General features: G+C 36.7%; 1 protein-coding gene across 1 annotated transcript in view; it reads left to right on the forward strand.

Annotated features, from left to right (window-relative positions):
* Nucleotides 1–19,468, forward strand: part of LOC140140860 (dnaJ homolog subfamily B member 13-like) — a 49,532-nt gene that overhangs the window by 9,945 nt on the left and 20,119 nt on the right. The window contains exons 2-4 of the mRNA XM_072162605.1: nt 559–662; nt 2,933–3,094; nt 3,738–3,895. Coding sequence (XP_072018706.1) covers nt 559–662; nt 2,933–3,094; nt 3,738–3,895 — 424 coding nt within the window. The remainder of the gene's footprint in view (nt 1–558; nt 663–2,932; nt 3,095–3,737; nt 3,896–19,468) is intronic.

Genomic DNA, 19,468 nt, shown 5'->3' on the forward strand with positions numbered 1-19,468 from the left:
TAACTTTATGTACATCAATAACTTTCAATTACACCCTTATCAAATCATCAAGTACTACACTAAAGTACTTCCTTTCCATTCACTCAATTACCAGGGTTGTAGCTACAGTGGGTGGTGGTGGGCAGAGTTTTATTTAGTCAATTTTGGTTACAAACTACCAAATATGCAAGTTTTTTCAGCAAATCCCACCCACCACTAAAAATATCCTAGCTACAACCCTGTACAATACTCTACATCACAGGCATTTTTTCTTTGTATGCCCATTTCCTTTTTAAAGGAATTTTTATTTTACTTTTAAGATAACAAAGATAGCTGTATGAAAGTTCTAGTCAAAATCAATCAATTTTGGCCAAAATGGCAGATTTTACCAAAATAAAACAGAATTCTAATCTCCCAAAATGTAAAAATTAGGTTGGTCAGGGGTGCATAAAACATGTTTCATTTTTTCCATTGCCTTACATGTTTATTTGTCTCTTTAAATGAATATGGACAATTCACTTATATAATTATATAGTATAAATATGTTTGGTACCCTTTGATTTTTATATTAACATGCAGGTATCGCAAGCTAGCGCTCAAGTACCATCCTGACAAAAACCATGAGCTTGGAGCACCGGAAAAATTCAAGCATATTGCGGAGGCATATGATGTGCTAAGTGATCGTAAGTATATCCCCTGATGCATACAGGTATATGTTTGTCACATCATTCAACACACACACCCACCATCACCACCACCCCCACCCACCCTACCAACACCCCCGATACACACCCTCACACACTGCAAGTAACAACTGTATTACAAGTTAGCCAGTATATACACCCAACTATAGGTTCAATAGCACTTATTCTTTAACACAGTTTTCATTCAGTAGAAAAATAGGTAATTTCGAGCATGATTTTCCCATACAGACTACTGGAACTGTCAATAGCGAAAAGACATTGTCAATTATTATTATTATTATTATTATTTATTCTTTCTTCATTGAGAGTAGAAGGTTGAATTAAGAGTAGAAGGTTGAATTCCTAAATGACCAAAATGTCAACTTAAGATGACCAAAGACTTTTCTTGTTTTAAACCACTGAAGTGTAAAGATCACAAATTTACAGTGCACCCTCCTTTTTTTTGGGACTTACGATGAGCACACCGGTAGGGTGGGAAAATCGATGTTCTGTTCATTGGATGAATTTGGGATAACTTAACATAAAACCTTTAAAATGATGATAAAAAAGTGTCATTTCGGCATGTTACTCTGAAATTTGCACAATTTTGGCTACATACATAGCTTGGTGTTTTTAGTGATTTTTTAGCACCTTTTTCAGATGCCATATAAGAAAATATTCCCTCATATTTTTTCAAGCAATACCCAGCTCGAAATAGTGATTCACATTCAAACTGTGACATGTACACAAATGTGCACTACACACATTTGCACACAGAAAAATATCATAATGGGTTTCCCCCATCACATCAACTGTTTTAACTGCTATCTACTGAAGATAGCAAAATGTTTGGTGCCAAACACCTTTGTCAAAAATGCATGGATATAGGTCATTATATGAAAATAAATCATATGGTACCATAGAACTATTTATAATTATTATTACATACAGCTCTATGTATGGTACTTATGTGGTCTTAATAATTATGAGCCTTATACTTTGATACTTTGAACTAGTACTTTATTATTTTCATGAAAGAATATTTAGAATTAAATTTCCTAGAAATTGTCAAAAAATAGTTAAATAGACATTTAATATGAGAGTGCCCTCAAGCTGCCAGTCATCGGTCAGGAAGCATTTATGCATTGGTTATTTGAGTACTGTCATCCATCATGATGGCGATCCATTACTGTTCTGTGGTAAAAAAACAAAAGAGAGAAGAAAACACAATTTCTAATGCCATAAATTTAATCAAATATGCTTTCACCTTGTTAGTTTTCTGCAAACTAATGATATTTTTACCATGAACAGGTAAAATCACCTAATTATGGTGCTTTGCATTGGGCTATTTCAGTTGACATCAGGCAGGTGAATCTGTTCTACTGCACAATATAGAGCTGCCCACCTAGATCAAATGTATTTCACTTGTTATTTACCTCCCGGAATGACCTCCCAGAAATTCAATTGTTATTTACCTCACTGAATGACCTCCAAGAATTTCATTTATTTACCTCCCTTAATTACCTCCCAGAATTTCACTTGTTATTTACCTCCCTGAATGATCTCCCTGAATTTCACTTATTACTTACCTCCCTGAATTACCTCCCAGAATTTCACTTGGTATTTACCTCCCTGGTTGAAATCTATACACCCCATATAGAAGACATGACCTTAATCTTCCATGGAGTGTGAATTTCAAATGGGGTTTTCTGAATTAGTGATTCCATTTGAAATCTTCACCTCTGTGTGTAAGATTAAGGTCATGTCTTCCATAGGGGGTGTGTGGATTTCAACTGGAATAGCCCATTAAAGCACTCATCATTTCAGGTCAGGTATAATTGATTTTGTTAAGTGTGAGCTGGTGTGAGACTTGCACTATCATCCATCTGAGTCATCCATCTTGCCATTGAGCTATTCCAGTTGAAATTCATACGCCCCCTATGGAAGATATGACCTTAATCTTCCACACGGGGGTGTGTATTTCAAATGGAGTCACCCATTCAGTGTCGTCTGCTCCAAAATGTGGTTATTCCAGTTGAAATCCATACAACCCCTATAGAAGATATGACCTTAATCTTCCACACAAGGAGTGTAAATTTCAAACGGAGTCATCCATTCAAGTAACCTATTGGAAATTCTCTCCCCTGTGTGGAATATTAAGATCATGTCTTCCATGGGGTGTGGATTTCAGCCCATTGGATCAGCCCATTGTTATGTCCAGTCCTTGATCAAATTTGAGTAACAAGTTTTATTTTTATTGTCTGTTACAGCTAGGAAAAAGGCAGTGTATGACCAATTTGGTGAAGAAGGTTTGAAGAATGGTGTACCAGAAGGAAGTGGTGAAAGTGGCGCATGGACCGATGGATACACATTTCACGGTGATGCTAACAAAGTATTCAGAGAGTTCTTTGGTGGGGACAACCCATTTAATGGTGAGTTGGGTAGGGTTAGACGATAGAAGAAGGTTATCTGCCATTGTTCAGTGAGGAAGTGGTGAAAGTGGCGCATGGACCGATGGATACACATTCCATGGCGATGCTAACAAAGTATTCAGAGAGTTCTTTGGCGGTGATAACCCTTTTAATGGTAAGTTGGGAGTTGGGTAGGGGTAGACAATGGAAGAAGATTACCTGCCAGTGCCCCAGAAGAAAGTGGTGAAGGTGGCGCATTGACCAAACGGTAGACAGTTTAAGGAGATGCCACAAAGTATTCAGAGAGCTCTTTGGTGGGGATAGCCCATTTAATAATAAGTTAGGAGTTACGTATTAACCAGGTGTAGGGGTAGACCATGGAAGAAGGTTATCTGCCAGTGTTAAATGAGGAAGTGGTGAAAGTGGTGCATGGACCGATGGAAACACATTGTATGAAGATGCTAACAAAGTGTTTAGAGAGTTGTTTGGTAGTGATAAGATTCTAATAAAATCATAATATTTTGTTTCACTTTTTGATGGACTTGATGGTGGATTAATTGGACATGGCAGACAGAAGCAAAACCTGCCTAGAGAAATTTCTACTAAGATTCCTACCTGTGGGAAAGGTCACTATAATAAGAAAACATTTTTTATTTTCCCCTAGAATTTTTTGATGGACTTGATGGTGATCTTAGCATGGGTTTTGGTGGATTAGCTGGACGTGGCAGGAAGAAGCAAGATCCTTGCATAGAAAGAGACCTGACGTTATCATTAGAAGAAATCTTTCATGGATGCACTAAGAAGATGAAGATATCAAGAAGGGTAAGCCAATTCATATGATTTGAATGGGTTTCAAATGGAATAGACAATTCGGTAACTCATTTTGAAATACTACTCACTCTTGTTGCAGAATATATAGGTAAAGTCATATATATGGGATTGTCCTCAGATGTTCTTGGGCTACATGCAATTAGAGAAAGAACAAACTCAACTCACGAACTTGACCGCTTCAGCCAAAAAAGTGAAAATAGGAGGGAAGGAAAAACTCAGCAAAAAAAACAGACACTCGCTAACAAGAAATCCGATTGGTCTGAGTAGCTTGGCAAAGTCGTAAGGCAGCCAAACAAAAATGCGGAGAGAAAACAAACCCCGCCGCAGTTACTACCTCACAAGGACATTACTGATATGGATGGAGCTAGGGCAAATAAACCAAACCACCTTACTCCCCCCGAACAGCAAGAAAAATCCCAGCCAAAACTAAACCAAACAGGGGGGCCCCATGAAGCCAAAAACGCTTTTGAATAGACGAGCTATTAAAAAACGCACAAATGGGTTTTATTTAGCCAATTCCATTTGAGAAACATAATTCCTATGTGAAAGACCTTTCTTAAAGCATACAGAAGTATGGCAGATTTGAAATGGAGTATTCTGTTACAAGAGGACATAATGTATATATTTGGGTGGTGTGCAATATTTGATTAGCTATTTGTCTGTATTTATTACAGATTTAAGGTGCATGATCCAATTGACTGCCTTACCCCACTTTACCCCAGCAAATTATAAATTTTGGTATCACATGAAAGCGCATATTTTTCACATAACCCCAGTGAAAGTTTCGGCCAAAAGTACGTTTTGTTTAGGCAGTATAAACAAAAACATGTTAGTTTATTGGTTACCACCCCAGAAGTTGTGTATTGTTCTACAGGTCACTGTGATACATATTTTCCTTCTAGAACCCATACCGCTGGAGCAATTGAAGTCAAAACTTGGAATAAGAATGTTTGGGTGAAGGGCCTCATCAATGTGAGGAAGAAAAACATTATGGCTTTCAATCCAGGTTTGCATGCTAGAGTTTTCTGAGAAATCATGCAAAATCAACTTATTTTGAGTACATTCCAGCCATTCAGTCCCCCTCCTCCTCACCCCCCCTCCCTGGTGCACTCTAAGCCCTTCGGGTTGGTCAGTTCTAGATATGTCCCTGTATAATTGGGCTACCTACCTTTAATTTAAATTTTCTATTTGATTTGGCATCAAATCACAAGGAAACAAATTAAATCAGTATGTTATATATCTCTCAAGATTGACGCATTTGTTGTAACTCAACACTTTTGCAGTAATACTGGTTACTAAGTAAACAAGAATGTGTTTTCCTTGTTAATGCTCTGTGTGCTAGCCATAGGCTTCAACATAAAAAGTCCAAGTTTTTAGATATTTTCTCAAAATATCAAGAGCTATCTTAAGAACCACTGAACCAATACTAGGCTTGTTTGTACTCATTTTAATGCATTTGTCATGCTGATTCCAAAGTGCAACAAAATTAATAACACAAATCAAATCAAACCAACATGACATAAAATATCACCAACCAGAATAACGATTTTACCAAAAAAGAAATACAAATTTTACATCTTTATTTATGAAACAACTAATACCGGTAACATCAGATTATAACTTATACATATTCTTAAAACATTGTAAATTTGAGGCATTCCTGATATCATAATTCACAGCAATTCATCATCAATATTACAATACCTAAACATTTAGCCTTGAAACATGTAGCCTTGTTTACCATTGGTAAATCTTTGTGCTCATGATGCATAAATTGAGTAAAGAAAGCCGGTAAAGCGGAAACATGGGACTAAATTGTATGGAAGAAGAAAGAAAGAAAATGGAGATATATAAACAAACAAAGAAAATGGAGATAGTTACGCCAACGGACATAAACAAATTTACTCTGTTCACGTTGTGTCGGGAATATTCACGACCCACCCTTTCCAAAGAAAATATCAGCAAAGTCAGATCCCGAGTCAGATCGCCACTTCCGAGATTCTGCCGAGGTTGACAGTGTATATATTTGAACCATTTTGAATTCATTTCAAAGGTTTAAATTTTAATGATCACAAAATGGTTTTTTTAATGAAAGTTCTATTTATTGTATCTGTTGTGTTCTGTGGTGTGTGTGGGTGCACCAACCTCAGGGGATGTCTGCCAGACAAAATGCCTCTCTCTTGGCAGTACTGTCATGAAAATGAATCAAAGATGTGACAAACATATTCCTTATCCTATTTCCTATATATCCTTTGAGGGCTGAAGCCCCCCCCCCCTTTGTTAAAAATCATGTAAAATCAGCTGTTTTTTGGCGATTTTAGCCATTAAGGCTCCGCATAACTCTGAAAGCCCCTCTGAGCCCCCGCAGGAACAGATCCTGGACACGCCGGTGATTTCAGATCAAAATTATCTTCATTTTAGCATCAAAATTCCAAATGTACATGCACTTCACACATTTGTCCTAGTAAATATGTGTAAAGTAATTTTGGGAGCGTGCAAAGTGTGACAAATTAGTTTGATCCACTTTGAAATTTTGGCTAGTGTGCCATTGATATGGTGAGTGAGTGCAGCATTGCAAAACTTACTTAACCCTAACCCTACCAGTGGTTTTTGTACTATCGGAAGGGAAAGAAGGAACGAAAAAGGAGAGAAGATGAAGAAGAAAGTCACTTGGCACCCCCGGGACTCGAACCTCGGACCCCTCGCATGCCACGCAGAAGATCCCCAGCATGTAGCTACACAGGTGACGTTGGCCCGGCCAACAATTCCCTGGGTATATATGACTTGGTCTGATTGCGTCATCAAGTCCCGTGGAATGCATGCACGCAGAGTGGTTTTAATAGTGAGCTTTAGTGAGTCCTAGTTGGGTTAGGGTTAAGGAGGCATATAGGAAAAACGTGCATATAGCTTAACCCTAACCCTACCCGTGGTTTTTGTGCTATCAGAAGGGAAAGAAGGAACGAAAAAGGAGAGAAGATGAAGAAGAAAGTCACTTGGCACCCCCGGGACTCGAACCTCGGACCCCTCGCATGCCACGCAGAAGATCCCCAGCATGTAGCTACACAGGTGGCGTTGGCCCGCCAACAATTCCCTGGGTATATATGACTTGGTCTGATTGCGTCATCAAGTCCTGTGGAATGCATGCACGCAGAGTGGTTTTAATAGTGAGCTTTAGTGAGTCCTAGTTGGGTTAGGGTTAATAGCGCCATCACTTGAAAAAAACAGACGTGGAAGTGAGAGTCGAACTGATCAGTTGTAGTCCTACTATGTAGGGCATTTTGGACAGCCTAAGGAAAAATTAGACCCTAATGAGTAATGATAATGAAGTGATAACTCAATTTTCAAAAGTGCCAATATTTGATCATGTCACAGATGAAAAGTAGGCTGTTTGTCAGCGGGAAACTGAATGTTATCTGCAGTCAGTGGCATCTGTCTAAATTTTATTTTTAAACATACCAGAAAATTAAAGGAAAAAGGAGGTTACTTCTGCCTGTACTCACCATTTAAAGAGCAAACATCATTGATATGAGTGTAAACAGTTGAAACAGCTGCAGATTAGAATAGAAGGAACATGATACATTGTTGATCATCCCTTTGAATTATTTATCAATTCAAGAATTCTCTACAAACTTGGTTAGCATTCCAGTAGAATGCTTAATTAGGCTATTCTAATTCAATTCCACACTCCCTCTGTGGAAGATTTTGGAAATATTTTTCCACAGTGTGAGTATGAATTTCAAATGAATTAGCGTATCTTATTTGACATTCACCTTCCTTCTGTGGAAGATTCAGGTTGAATCTTTCTCAAATGGTGCATGAAGTTCCACTGGAGCTGCTTAAGGGTAGACGAGGTATTGTTGGTCGAAGCAACCTAAAAATCGATTTTCATTATCAAGATCAATATATTATTGAAAAATAACACCTTGATGGTTTGCAAATGTTCATTTTACAAATCGTATACTTTGCAAACTTGCTTAATTTATTGCTGTTAATATTAAGTTATGTACGTTTTACAAAAGTGTTGTTGTTTCAGCCCTCTTTACAATGTAACTCAAGAACCGCAGCACCTATCAAAGTATATCTGTAATATTTTAATTCTTCTACACGCTCGCTATGAATTGAGCAATGCAGTTTTTGCCAAAGCTCACTACCCTTCGTAAGATGCTGTGAACTACCAAATCACAAGTTTAAAATTGTTAATAACCTTAATGTGTTCATTCCATTTGAAATTCATACTCTACTTTTGGAATGTGTTTCCAAAATCTTCCTTAGGGGAATGTGAATTTTAACTGGAATAGCTCATTATTTTGATAACCTACAAACAAGTTCAGAAACAATAAAATCATTCTTTTCTGTATCTGAGAAAAAGATACTGTGCACACATAAAACAGGTGCAATTAATGGTCCATATCCCATCAAAAGAATTGTGTATAAATTGTTTAAAAGAAAAGGATAAGTCATTAGAATTATCATTGCATATTTTTGATGTAAATATTTGGCCCAAAAACAAGGAAACAGCAGTATTGACAGCAGTTGATTGAAGCCCCGTTCAAATTCATATAGCTCATTTCTCTACATGTAAAATGTCCTATTTTGTCTTTGATTAACTACTTTGGGCTTAACCACTAGCATGCTATGTTAGCAAACCTATGCAAAAAAACAGATTTTAATGATTTTTACCATTTTCGGAATGAGCATGCGCATATTTGGGGGGGTGGCTTTGGGGGCCAAAGTAGGGGGCGGCAAAAATGAAGGGGCTGCAAAAACAGGGGCGGCAAAAACGAAGGGGCGGCAAAACGAATTAGGAAAGAAAAAAGGGCGCCAACAATTGAAAAAGAATAAAAACATTTGAAAAAAGGTTGCTGTTGGGACGCTAGCGCCTAAAATCCATTTTTTTTGCTCTTCACTTTTTCAAACGACCGTGAAAAATATTGGGTCAACCTTTTTAGGGCTGTTAAGGAAGAGGCGGCAAAATTGTTTCTTCTTCAGCCCCGGGGTTGAAGGCGGCCATGGTACGCCACTGATGAGTATACCTTTTCATAAATTTTCATTGGCGTAGTGTACACTTATATCTAATTTATGCTCATTCAACAGTCTAGCTACTTGTATTTTTAGGCCTAGTGGTGCATTGCTTACGTCTACTGTAGATCTGTGCATTGATGAAGTAGTGCATTGCTCACATTTATTGTAGCTATGTGTTGATGAATTAATGAAAACATACACTTGTAAATTGACTATTTTACTATTACTAATAAAAAACAGGAAATAAATGAACATGCACTGGTCATGATAGCTTGTAGATTTGTCACATTTGTGATAAGATAAATTTAACAACACAAACTTTGGAACATAATAAGGACATAAGGGTAAGTACAGAAGTAACTAAGGGCCATGCGGTTCTTTTTGTAACTCAGGAAGTCAAAGTCTTGTGATCACAAGTCCTGACTTCTTGTGTTCTTGACTTAGCCAGTTTGAAATATAGAAATAATAAAGATATAGAAATAAAGAAATAGTTAAGACAACTCAGGATCTCAAGAACTGAAGAAGTCGGGATTCATGATCACAGGATCTTGACTTCCTGAGTTACAAAAAGAACCGCATGGCCCTTAGTTACTTCCATAGGTAAGGGTGCAAAATGAGATGTTTAAAATGTACATGGATATTACTTTAAACATTAGACTGTAGGCAACAGTTTGTGTTTGGAAAGCTGGTAGTACCACTAGGATCCACAACATGCTCATCTATCAGGGCACAGTTCTTCAACTCCAATACATTTATACATTCATTAAATGACCTTTGAAAATTTGGGTACAAAAACTCATACTCTGTAACTTAAGTTCAAATTTTGCACTATCACTGTTTAATTGAGGTTATTGGAGTATGCCATTGGGATGAGGCTATTGTGGTCCATAGTGCTGGAAGTACCTTGCAGTGAAAGCAGGCCACTCCACCCAGGTTCATGTTTTATTGACAATATCAGATCAGATGAGATTTTCCCAAAGTTTACTGTTACTTGCATTTCTTGTTTGAAAAGTCAAAGACTTTATGTTTGATGTTTGTGAAAGCAAGCAGGATCACTTTCCAAAGGCATTTTGCTTTAACTCAATTATTTAAATAGACAATCATGACCTAATTCAACCGTCCAATCAGAATTGTACATTGAGCAGAAGTTGTGTTTAAATTGTAGGTTTTTGTGTAAATAAGAAAGGAAATGTAAGTGTAATGATATCCTCCCATTCAACTTTAAGCCAGATAGTGTACCAGTTGAAAAGCATTTTCAACTTCCAAAATGTTCAACAAAAGACATGATGGTCTTTGCTTCAACTATGAGCAGATACTGGTGTTGAAACAAATTGTAAAAAAATATGAAAAATAAGAACATTGTTGGCATTTAACAGGAGAATAATAATTGATTGGTTTCAAATCGGCTACAATTTTTTGAACAATTTGACATATTTTTTTATAAAATATACAATGTCATGTATCTTTTAATTTGGCAATGCTCACGGCATGTTAAATAATAGCATACTTTAGACATAGGTGAAATTAATGGGTGTTTATTTTCATTTGTAAAAACTGGTTCAAATAATGGTTTCAAAGCAATTACTATGTTTTTGTTCACCCATTTGACACATTTAAAAATAATAAAATACACAATGTCGTTAATTTGTGTAGTCTTTTGTTTTGCCATGTATTTCCACATAATTTTGGGCTTTGCTTCCAGCGCTTGTATAAATTAATAATGGTTGTAGCAAGAGAAGATCTCTTACCCTTCCCATAATGCATTTCTTCCATTTCAATTGTCTGTACTGATTTGCTATCTGGTGCAACCCGGGGGGTGCAACATGGATCGATTGTAATGAAATGTACCTTAATGAACAGAGCACATCCAGATCTTGCAAAATGTGTCTATTTCTTGACTATCGACCCATGTTTAGCCAATCTATTCTCAACATGAAAACAAACGGAACCTGTACAAAGTAATATAGGCGTTGCATTTGATGTAATGAGGTGATGCATCATGTTGCAAAGGATTCTGGGAAGGGTAAGATATCTTTTCTGGTTTGTAGCCATAGGTGAAATTAAATGATATAAACATTGTCAGTTTTATGGGTCAAATTAATTCTATACCCATATTTGCTATTTTTATGCACAACTTATTGCATTTACTTTTCAACTTCTGTTATCATGGCTATGTTATGGTTGCTATTTTAGTGCTCAATTTTTGGGTCATGCTTTTAAACAATATAGTATCAAATATATTTTGATAATATCTTTTAGCCGGAGGCTTAAGCTAATATAGTCATGTTCAGATGTGGGCGTTTAAACTAAGATTGTAAGATAGAGTGAGTCAGTGATGGGCCTGGGTTGTAAGTGATACTAATGCTTGTTTCATACTTTCCTGCCGCTTTCCCACTCTGATGACGATTTTGCTCTGATGATGATTGCGCAGTCGCATCAGAAATGGCAGCGGTGACCAGTGGCCCGGGGGGGGGGGTTCAAATAGCACCCTAAACAAGTATTTACGAGGTCTGAAAATGCACCCCTAAACAAGTATACATGACAAGTGCCATTTCATACCCTAAATTTAGTATTGACATTATTTTTGCCGCCATGATTAGAAGCAAGTAAATCAGTCATATTTTGACTCTAAAACCCTTCATGATAACTGGGAAAATACAAATTCAAAAGTTCATAATTTTTAACCTTTATTACATACAACATTTGTCTCAAAGGACCCTAAATTAGGGGTTCATTCATAGAATTGAGGGCATGATCGCTGTTTATGCCCGAAGCCTAAGCCGAGGGCATAATCAGCGATCATGCCCGAAATCCTATGAATGAACCCCGTTCATACATACCCAACATTCTTAGCAATTCAATATAGATGAAAATAATAAGGGTTTACAAGTTTAAATAACATTTCCACACCGTTTTCCTTCATAAATTGGAAGAAAATGAGTAGGCCTACTTGCAGGAGCAGCTCGGCTCATGAGGTCAACGGCCGGGAGTCAACGCGTGATACTCGTCATCTTTTGCGCCCGCGTGAGATGGGCGCGGTGACATCTTGGCGATATCGCAACACTAGCAAATCGTGGATCGTGTTAATTGGGTTCCAACGCTGCGTGGCGCAGCTTGTTTATGTTTATCGTACTGGTCATAAGCGGTATTTATGACCAGCAAAAAGAGCGCAAATCCAATCAGAAACGTCGTAATATCGTGAGTATGTATGAACACTGATTTATTGTACAAGGTATACCCTTTTTCTCAAATTTCCTTGTTTTAGATACCCTATTCACGATACGCAAGTACAGTGCCTGATCATGAAAAAAGACCCTTTTTACTTGAATCTTTGATCACTAATGGGAGTTGAATTCAAGTCAACTAGGTGAGTGGTGTCACTGGGGGGGTAAGCGCATCATCCTTTTTTAGGCAAGTCTGCCACCCAATGACCCCCCTTTTCATCAGCTTACACCCAACAGTGGCGTCTGCAAAGGGGGGGCAAGGGGGCACATGCTCCCCCACTTTTGTTGGTCGTTCGGGGGAAAACGCTAAAACCGCACCTTACACACCTAAATCAGACTCCATTCGGGGGAACTGAACAACCTGCCCCACCCCTACTTTCAATGTGCGCACACCACTGACACCCAATGACCCCTTTTTTTTCAAATATGCCACCCAGTACCCCTTTTTTCATCAGCTTTATACCAAATCTGCACATTTTTTCGTGCTTCACACACATTTTGAACAAACTTTACATTTTTGTAGCCAATGCAAAATTGCTAATTTATTGCAAATTTTCACAGTCAATGACGCCCAATTTTTAGCATTTTACCACTGAATGACCCCCTTTTTTTTTGGCAAAAATAGCCACCGGTAGTGACAAATCAATGCACTGGCACTGTTCTCCTTTGGTTCCCAGGTAGGCACAGGTACGTCACTTTCGTATTCGAGTGCCCCCCTCCCCGGGGTGTCAATCTGACATATGAGTAAAGGATGCAAGTTGGCCAATGAGAACAGAGCGGTGATGAGCAGCAACATTAGCTTTCAGTGTCATGCCACTGCCGCTTAACAGCATCCTGCTCTGCTTGCAGAAAAGTGCAAGCGGCATGATAAAGCGTCACACCACTCAACGGCAAGCAACAGAAAGTATGAAATGAAACCATCATAAATCTTTGTATTGAAGGTAAGGGTTGTGCATGCTTGCATGCCCTGCGTCATCCAACTTTAAAGTCATTATAAATGGATTTGATGAAATTGAAAATTGTTGCAAAATATTTATATAATAAATATGAATATGAATGAAGGAATACTTTCCAATTAGTGTCAACTTTTTGACAGTTTTGCAGTTGACGTTTTCCTTTAATCAACAGTCCACTGTTAAAGTGTATAAAGGGATTAAACAAATTCAAGGAGAGAGAGAGAGAGAGTTAGAGACATAATTGTATTTGCTTTGTAAAACTTTTCTTTGTGATGTTTTTCCATTTTCTAATTCAAAAAATGAATTTGTCTAAATATGTATTTTGTCATTTATTTTGATAATTTGGACAAAATTTAACAACCTGTGTTGCTAACATGAATATTTGTTGCAATAAATTTGGCTTTAACAGATGATTAGAAAATGGAAAAATAATTCTGATTTGCAGTAAAACAGAAAAATGATTGAGAGGTAATTTTGGGACTGACAAAATTTGAGTTATGCTACTGTCTTCGCCAGCTTCCTTGTGCCCTGTTCACACTCGATACTTCTGTATAGTGTAATATTTTCACTAGGTTAATTTTTTGTGATTTGATCAATTCTGGAATCTGGACACTTCACATTAAGTGCTATGTGTGTAATAAATGTTTTCACAGGGTTAAAAATTCGCGGCTGCATGTTTGAAGGCGAAAAGTGCAAAAATTAAACCACTGCAAAAATTTTGCGCTATACAGTAATATAAGTTGATTGTACCTTATAACCGGCAGCTCTAACAGATAGGATGTACACATTCTGTCACTCTTAATATTATGGGTCATTTTCTAGTGCTCATATTTCTTAAACCTTTATTTTACAACTGAATCTCCGCAGAAAAGCTACATTTCATAGTCTGAGCAAATTCTATAATCATAATGTATAATGTTTCATAATTTTTTGTCTCAGTTTCTGCAGTTTTGAGATATTTTAGATACATGTTTGTTGGTTGATTAAATTATGTTTTAAAAGTGTCACACAATTCTGAACCATTTTGCCGAGTTCATATAGCATTTCTCACGCTCCACTCTTTGTACATTAATGCTCTGCATGCTAGCCATGTGCTTCAACGGAAAAAGTTCAAGTTTTGAAATATTTTCTCAAAATATCAAGAGCTATCTTAAGAACTACTGAACCAATACTAGGCTTGTTTGTACTCATTTTAATGCATTTTTCATGATGATTCCAAATATGGTCATGAAAATTTACATTTCTGAAATTTTTGAATTTTTGAATTTTTTTTTAAACATGTCGTCTGCAGTCGACATCCGCGTGAAGAGAGTTAAAATCTAATTTAATATTGTTTCCTTTTTTTGCTGCATCATTGAATTTGATCAACGTTAGATTGATAGAAAATAAGGATATATATGTAATATTTGGTTCCAATGTTAGATAACAAAACAAGGTCAGTTCACTGAAAAAGCCAGGTGGTGGTCGCGTGCATTCTCTAAATTCAGTAAATTTTCATCGTCAACCGTGTAATTGAATGGGACTATTTTGAAATTTTAAAACGCTTGAAATATCACAAACAAATAGGCCTATGTTAATAAATAATATAAATACAAGCTAAAACCATTGGGGTTCGATAATGAACCCAATAAAACTAACCGAGTATATGGAAAATGCGATACGGCCAAGCGGTTTTGCCGGCTCTCTCCGACCATCATGCCCCGCCGCCGCCTGGAAAAGCCATCTTGAATGATAAATCAGATGTACTGATTTAGACTTGGCCTTTTTATTCATTGTGGTATGTCTGTACTTATTAAGGGGGTACTACACCCATTGATTTTTTTTTTTTGCATTTTTTGCATTTTGTGAAGAAATTACAAAAAAAATTGGACAAAGTGGTATGCAAAATGAAGGGCAAATCTTCTCGTTTTATTGGTGGCATCGGTATCAACGTAGCTTACATGCTTTTAAAAGTAGAAGCCAAAAGGTGGTACATCACTGATGATTTAAATTCACTTCATTTTGGAAAGCTTACTATCAGCGGATTTCGTTAAAATTTTGGATATGTGTTGCTAACACGTTAGGAAATAAAGTTGATATGTAAAATGGGAATAAGTGGTTCCTGATTTCTTTTATGACTTCATGAACTTGGTGCTCCACAACTATCAAAAAAGGAACTGGTTAAAATGCTTCTATTTTCAATGTTGAGCTATATTTTGTATTTTTAACTTGCGACATTATTTCACTGAAACTTAATTAAGCCACAGGTAACAGGTTACCACAACCATACTCCAGCAATGTTGAAAAATAATTGTATTTCTTGTCACCTATACCACCATACTGGGTAGTTTTCCGTAAGCTTAACGTTTGTGATTTTGGTAACTATTTTATATTTATTTGTGAAATCCGTCTCAACTAGGCATTCTAAATTGTACTCACCATTTACATCCCAAGGTATATTAGTATATCCACCTTGCACTTCTCGATATATATCCAGTTAAAGACAGAATATCAAAATTATTCCTCATTATGATATCACAAACTCTCACATGTGTATTCAAAATTGATGCTTAAATTTGACCTGAACCAATTGACCTATAACCTGACATACGGTGACCTAATAGCCTTTTCTTCTCCTAACAACACATTATAATATTATTGACTAATGACTATACATCCATTGTGTAAGTGTTTATATATTTTGCATGCACCACTAGATTTTCTATAGAGAGTATAACAAAGGATTTAATGTATTCTATTCATGTACCCTACTTGAACATGCTGAATAGAATAAATCATGGTTTGTTAATGTTATGAAACACACATCTGAGTAACTAGGATACAGTAAACAAAATATATATAGGGCTAAAATGACTTACTACAATTGTTTAAAAGCACTTTTTTTCTTCTTTTTTTCATATTTTTTTTATTTCACATGATCCGTGCATATATCGCCTAGCTATAAATGAAAAATATTTATTTAGACCAATCAAACCAGTATATGGGTGTAGTTCGCCCTTAAACTGAATTGTTAATGGTTTATGGAGTGACTTGAGGCCACAGTGGTCAGTGACGGTCTGTGGAAGGTGTTCAGAGGCCCTGTGATGTTGTGGATTTAGTGAACTAGACGTTTACTGATAATTTGTTAGTCGCAACACCTACACTGCAAAAACGCTGGTGTTAAAAGTAACACAGAGGGTGTTGATTTCAACAGCCAGGTGGTGTTCTGAGAAGATCACACTCTTTGGTGTTACTTCAACACCATTCATTAACAAAAAAGTAACACCAAATGCTCAACACCAGCTCAGTGTTGCACATTTAACACCTGTGTTTTTGCAGTGTTGTGATTTTTGCCAATTTTCCATTTCACATATAGTATATCATATATTCCGTTTGAACTAATCAAAAAATCAAAATTATTTGATATCAGAAGGACATTCCTTGTATTCAAAATGCAATTAAATATGTCTGATGTGCTCTCAGGTCGCACAAAAAACATGTGAAAAATGAAAATAATGCTATCGGAGCCCTTAATTTGGAGATGCAAACCTCTGTGAGGTACCATGGTGACTTGTTTAAGGGGGTACTACACCCCTGCCCAATTTTGTGCCTATTTTTGCATTTTTCTCAAAAATTATACAGCATTGATGACAAGTAAGATATGTATATTATAGGGGCAAGGACTTCAACTACTGCACTGGAAATTTTATTTCAGCACAGACAACATTTTTGGAGTTACAGTCAAAAATGAGGGAAAACCAATATTTGATCAATAAATCAATAACTACTTGCCTTGAGTTGCTGAATTTTCAGTGCAGTAGTTGTAGTCTTTGCCCCTATAATATACATATCTTACCTGTCACCAATGCACTATAATAGGCACAAAATTGGCCAGGGGTGTAGTACCCCCTTAAAAGTACAAATTGAGTAAATAGAAAAGGAGGATTATTATCAATAATTGCTTGTTGACTTGTGTTAATCCCTATTCAGTACTGTGTGTAATTGGGGAAATTTGATACAGTATTTCTCAAATTGGTTTTAACACTAATATCCTAAGACTCTTGACATCTGCAGGTATTATGTGGGACAATACCAATTGGTGTCAGTTTCAAACGTATTTTCTAATTTTGCAGTGAGCAGGATGGCAGGGCCATATTTTTCCAGTTTTAGCCATATAACTAAAAAAAATCTGCATTGTATTTATTATTCTTAAACACTTGAGAACGTTCCTGCAATCTTATTGGTTCTTACCCAGCTTTACCCGTGTGATATGACACGCGATATGACACGGGTCAGCGGCAAAAGGCGTCAACACGTAAAGCAGCGTGCTCGCTATTTGGACCAGTCGTGAGGCGCACAGCAACAACGAGACTGATCGATTTTAAGCCCTATAGGCAATTCCTTGCTAAATGTAGGTTTAATTTGATTAAAATTTGTATGATATTTTTACTTGAATTGAAGTGTTTAAGAATGAGAATAAAGGTATTGTCTCGTTGTTTTACTTAAAATAATGATGTCGTCCGTGTTATATGAGACGATAGATGCACTCCAGGAGCTAAAAACAATACCTTTATTCTCTAAATATTACACTGTTAAAACGCTGTTTAAAAGTTTAAACAGTGCTGATTATAATAGAAGACTGAATTAAAAAGACTAGTTTGCATTGTGAGGCGCAACATTATTGGTAGCTCTTGGCCAGAGCCCTCGGTGTACCCTTTAAGAAGATCCAGTGATCCACGAGTAAAATAAGCAAGTGAAGAAAATGTATAGTAAAACATGATATCACTACCAGTACTAAGCATGCTAAGGCAAAACTACATTTAGTCACCAACACATCTGTGCTCAGAAGTAACAGACCACTGCACTATCCCTTGCGAAGGCAAACACGCTGAGCGAAGCGAGCCAGTGCTCACCAACATCACAACAGGGCCACACTGCAGGAAAGACCACTGATGACCCCACCCACTAACCGCGAAAGTCCACTAACCGGACAGCGCCAGCGGAGTGCTCTTGATTATTTGCTGTACATTTTACTGCTGCCAATAATGAGATTTTAATTGATTTTAATTGATGTTATTATTGCCAAATCCCGAAGCAATTATGTCTCAACAGGGGACCAGGTGACGTAATAATTTTGAGCGAGAGTGATATTTTCAAACTCCACCCATCACAGAACCTTTACTAGTGTGTGGTCAGAGGGGATATTTCAGTTTTTCTTCTATTGGGTGGAAAATAGGTCGGCTTTGGAGCAAAGCTACATTATTGGTTGCTGACCTGCGCAGTACAGCATTTTTGGTCTAGTTGACAGGACGTCATACGCAAACTAGTCTTTTTAATTTGGTCTTCAATTATAACAGGTGAACTTAACACCAAGCTGCTTAAAATATCAAGTTGTTTAATTATTTTTATAAAGCTGGCTGTACAGTTCACCTGTTTATAAGTGTTATTTAAACTTTTAAACAGTGTTTTAACAGTGTAATACATTGTTTTTACAGGAAATGAGTTAAGGAAGCCAATAATCACATTTATATTTTCATAGTCTATGGGCTTTAAAATAATGGTGAATGGTGTATCAAAAAAAAAATCATGCATGGGTTGGAAATGACAAGAGCCTATTTTTGACCAGAATTTTTACCACTCCAGTTTTAACCTTAAATGAAGCCTCTTTTGATAATTGCATCATTCAAGCCCCTCTCTTTACTCAACATGCTCAACCTGTAGGGATTATAGAGTCTAGAAATTAGAACCCTATACACAAATTGAAGAATTATTCAAAGCTGACAACATGACAACATAATTCTGAAGATGTTGCATTTTTGAGCTTCCTGAAGGCATAACAACAAATAAGATGTGAAATGTAGAACTGCTGTAGGGAAGAATTTTAATTGGGTTTTATGATATATGTTTCAGTTCTCACTTATCTCATTTGTATTAAATGTGGTCAATTTAGAAAAAAAGTTGCAAAATATAATATTGGAATAAGATGAACCATCCTGGATTATCGTAACCTTTTTTCCTTGATCTTTTTTGTTATAGTCGCAAAAAATAAAATTATGAAATTGGATGTTGAAAATGTTTTTGGTGTGGAGGGAGGGAGTTTACCACTAGAAATAAATATTCTATAATTTTGAGAATGATGGCTCCAGGGGCTACTTTTCAAAGCTTCTCTATACAGTGTGAGTGTGGGCATGTGGATGGATGGCTTTTAGGTGTATTTTGGTACCTGTTTTGTGCACCTTTGTGTGAAATCATTCTAATGTGGCCCATCAATTTGATTGATCAATATCAAAAACCCTAGAACAAGAATGGATACAAAATCTACCATTGTGCACTGTACACACGAACATCAATAGTGATTTTATTATCAGTCAATAAAATCAAAC

This window comes from Amphiura filiformis, chromosome 19 (assembly GCF_039555335.1).
Source record: "Amphiura filiformis chromosome 19, Afil_fr2py, whole genome shotgun sequence".
Classification (NCBI taxonomy): domain Eukaryota; kingdom Metazoa; phylum Echinodermata; class Ophiuroidea; order Amphilepidida; family Amphiuridae; genus Amphiura; species Amphiura filiformis.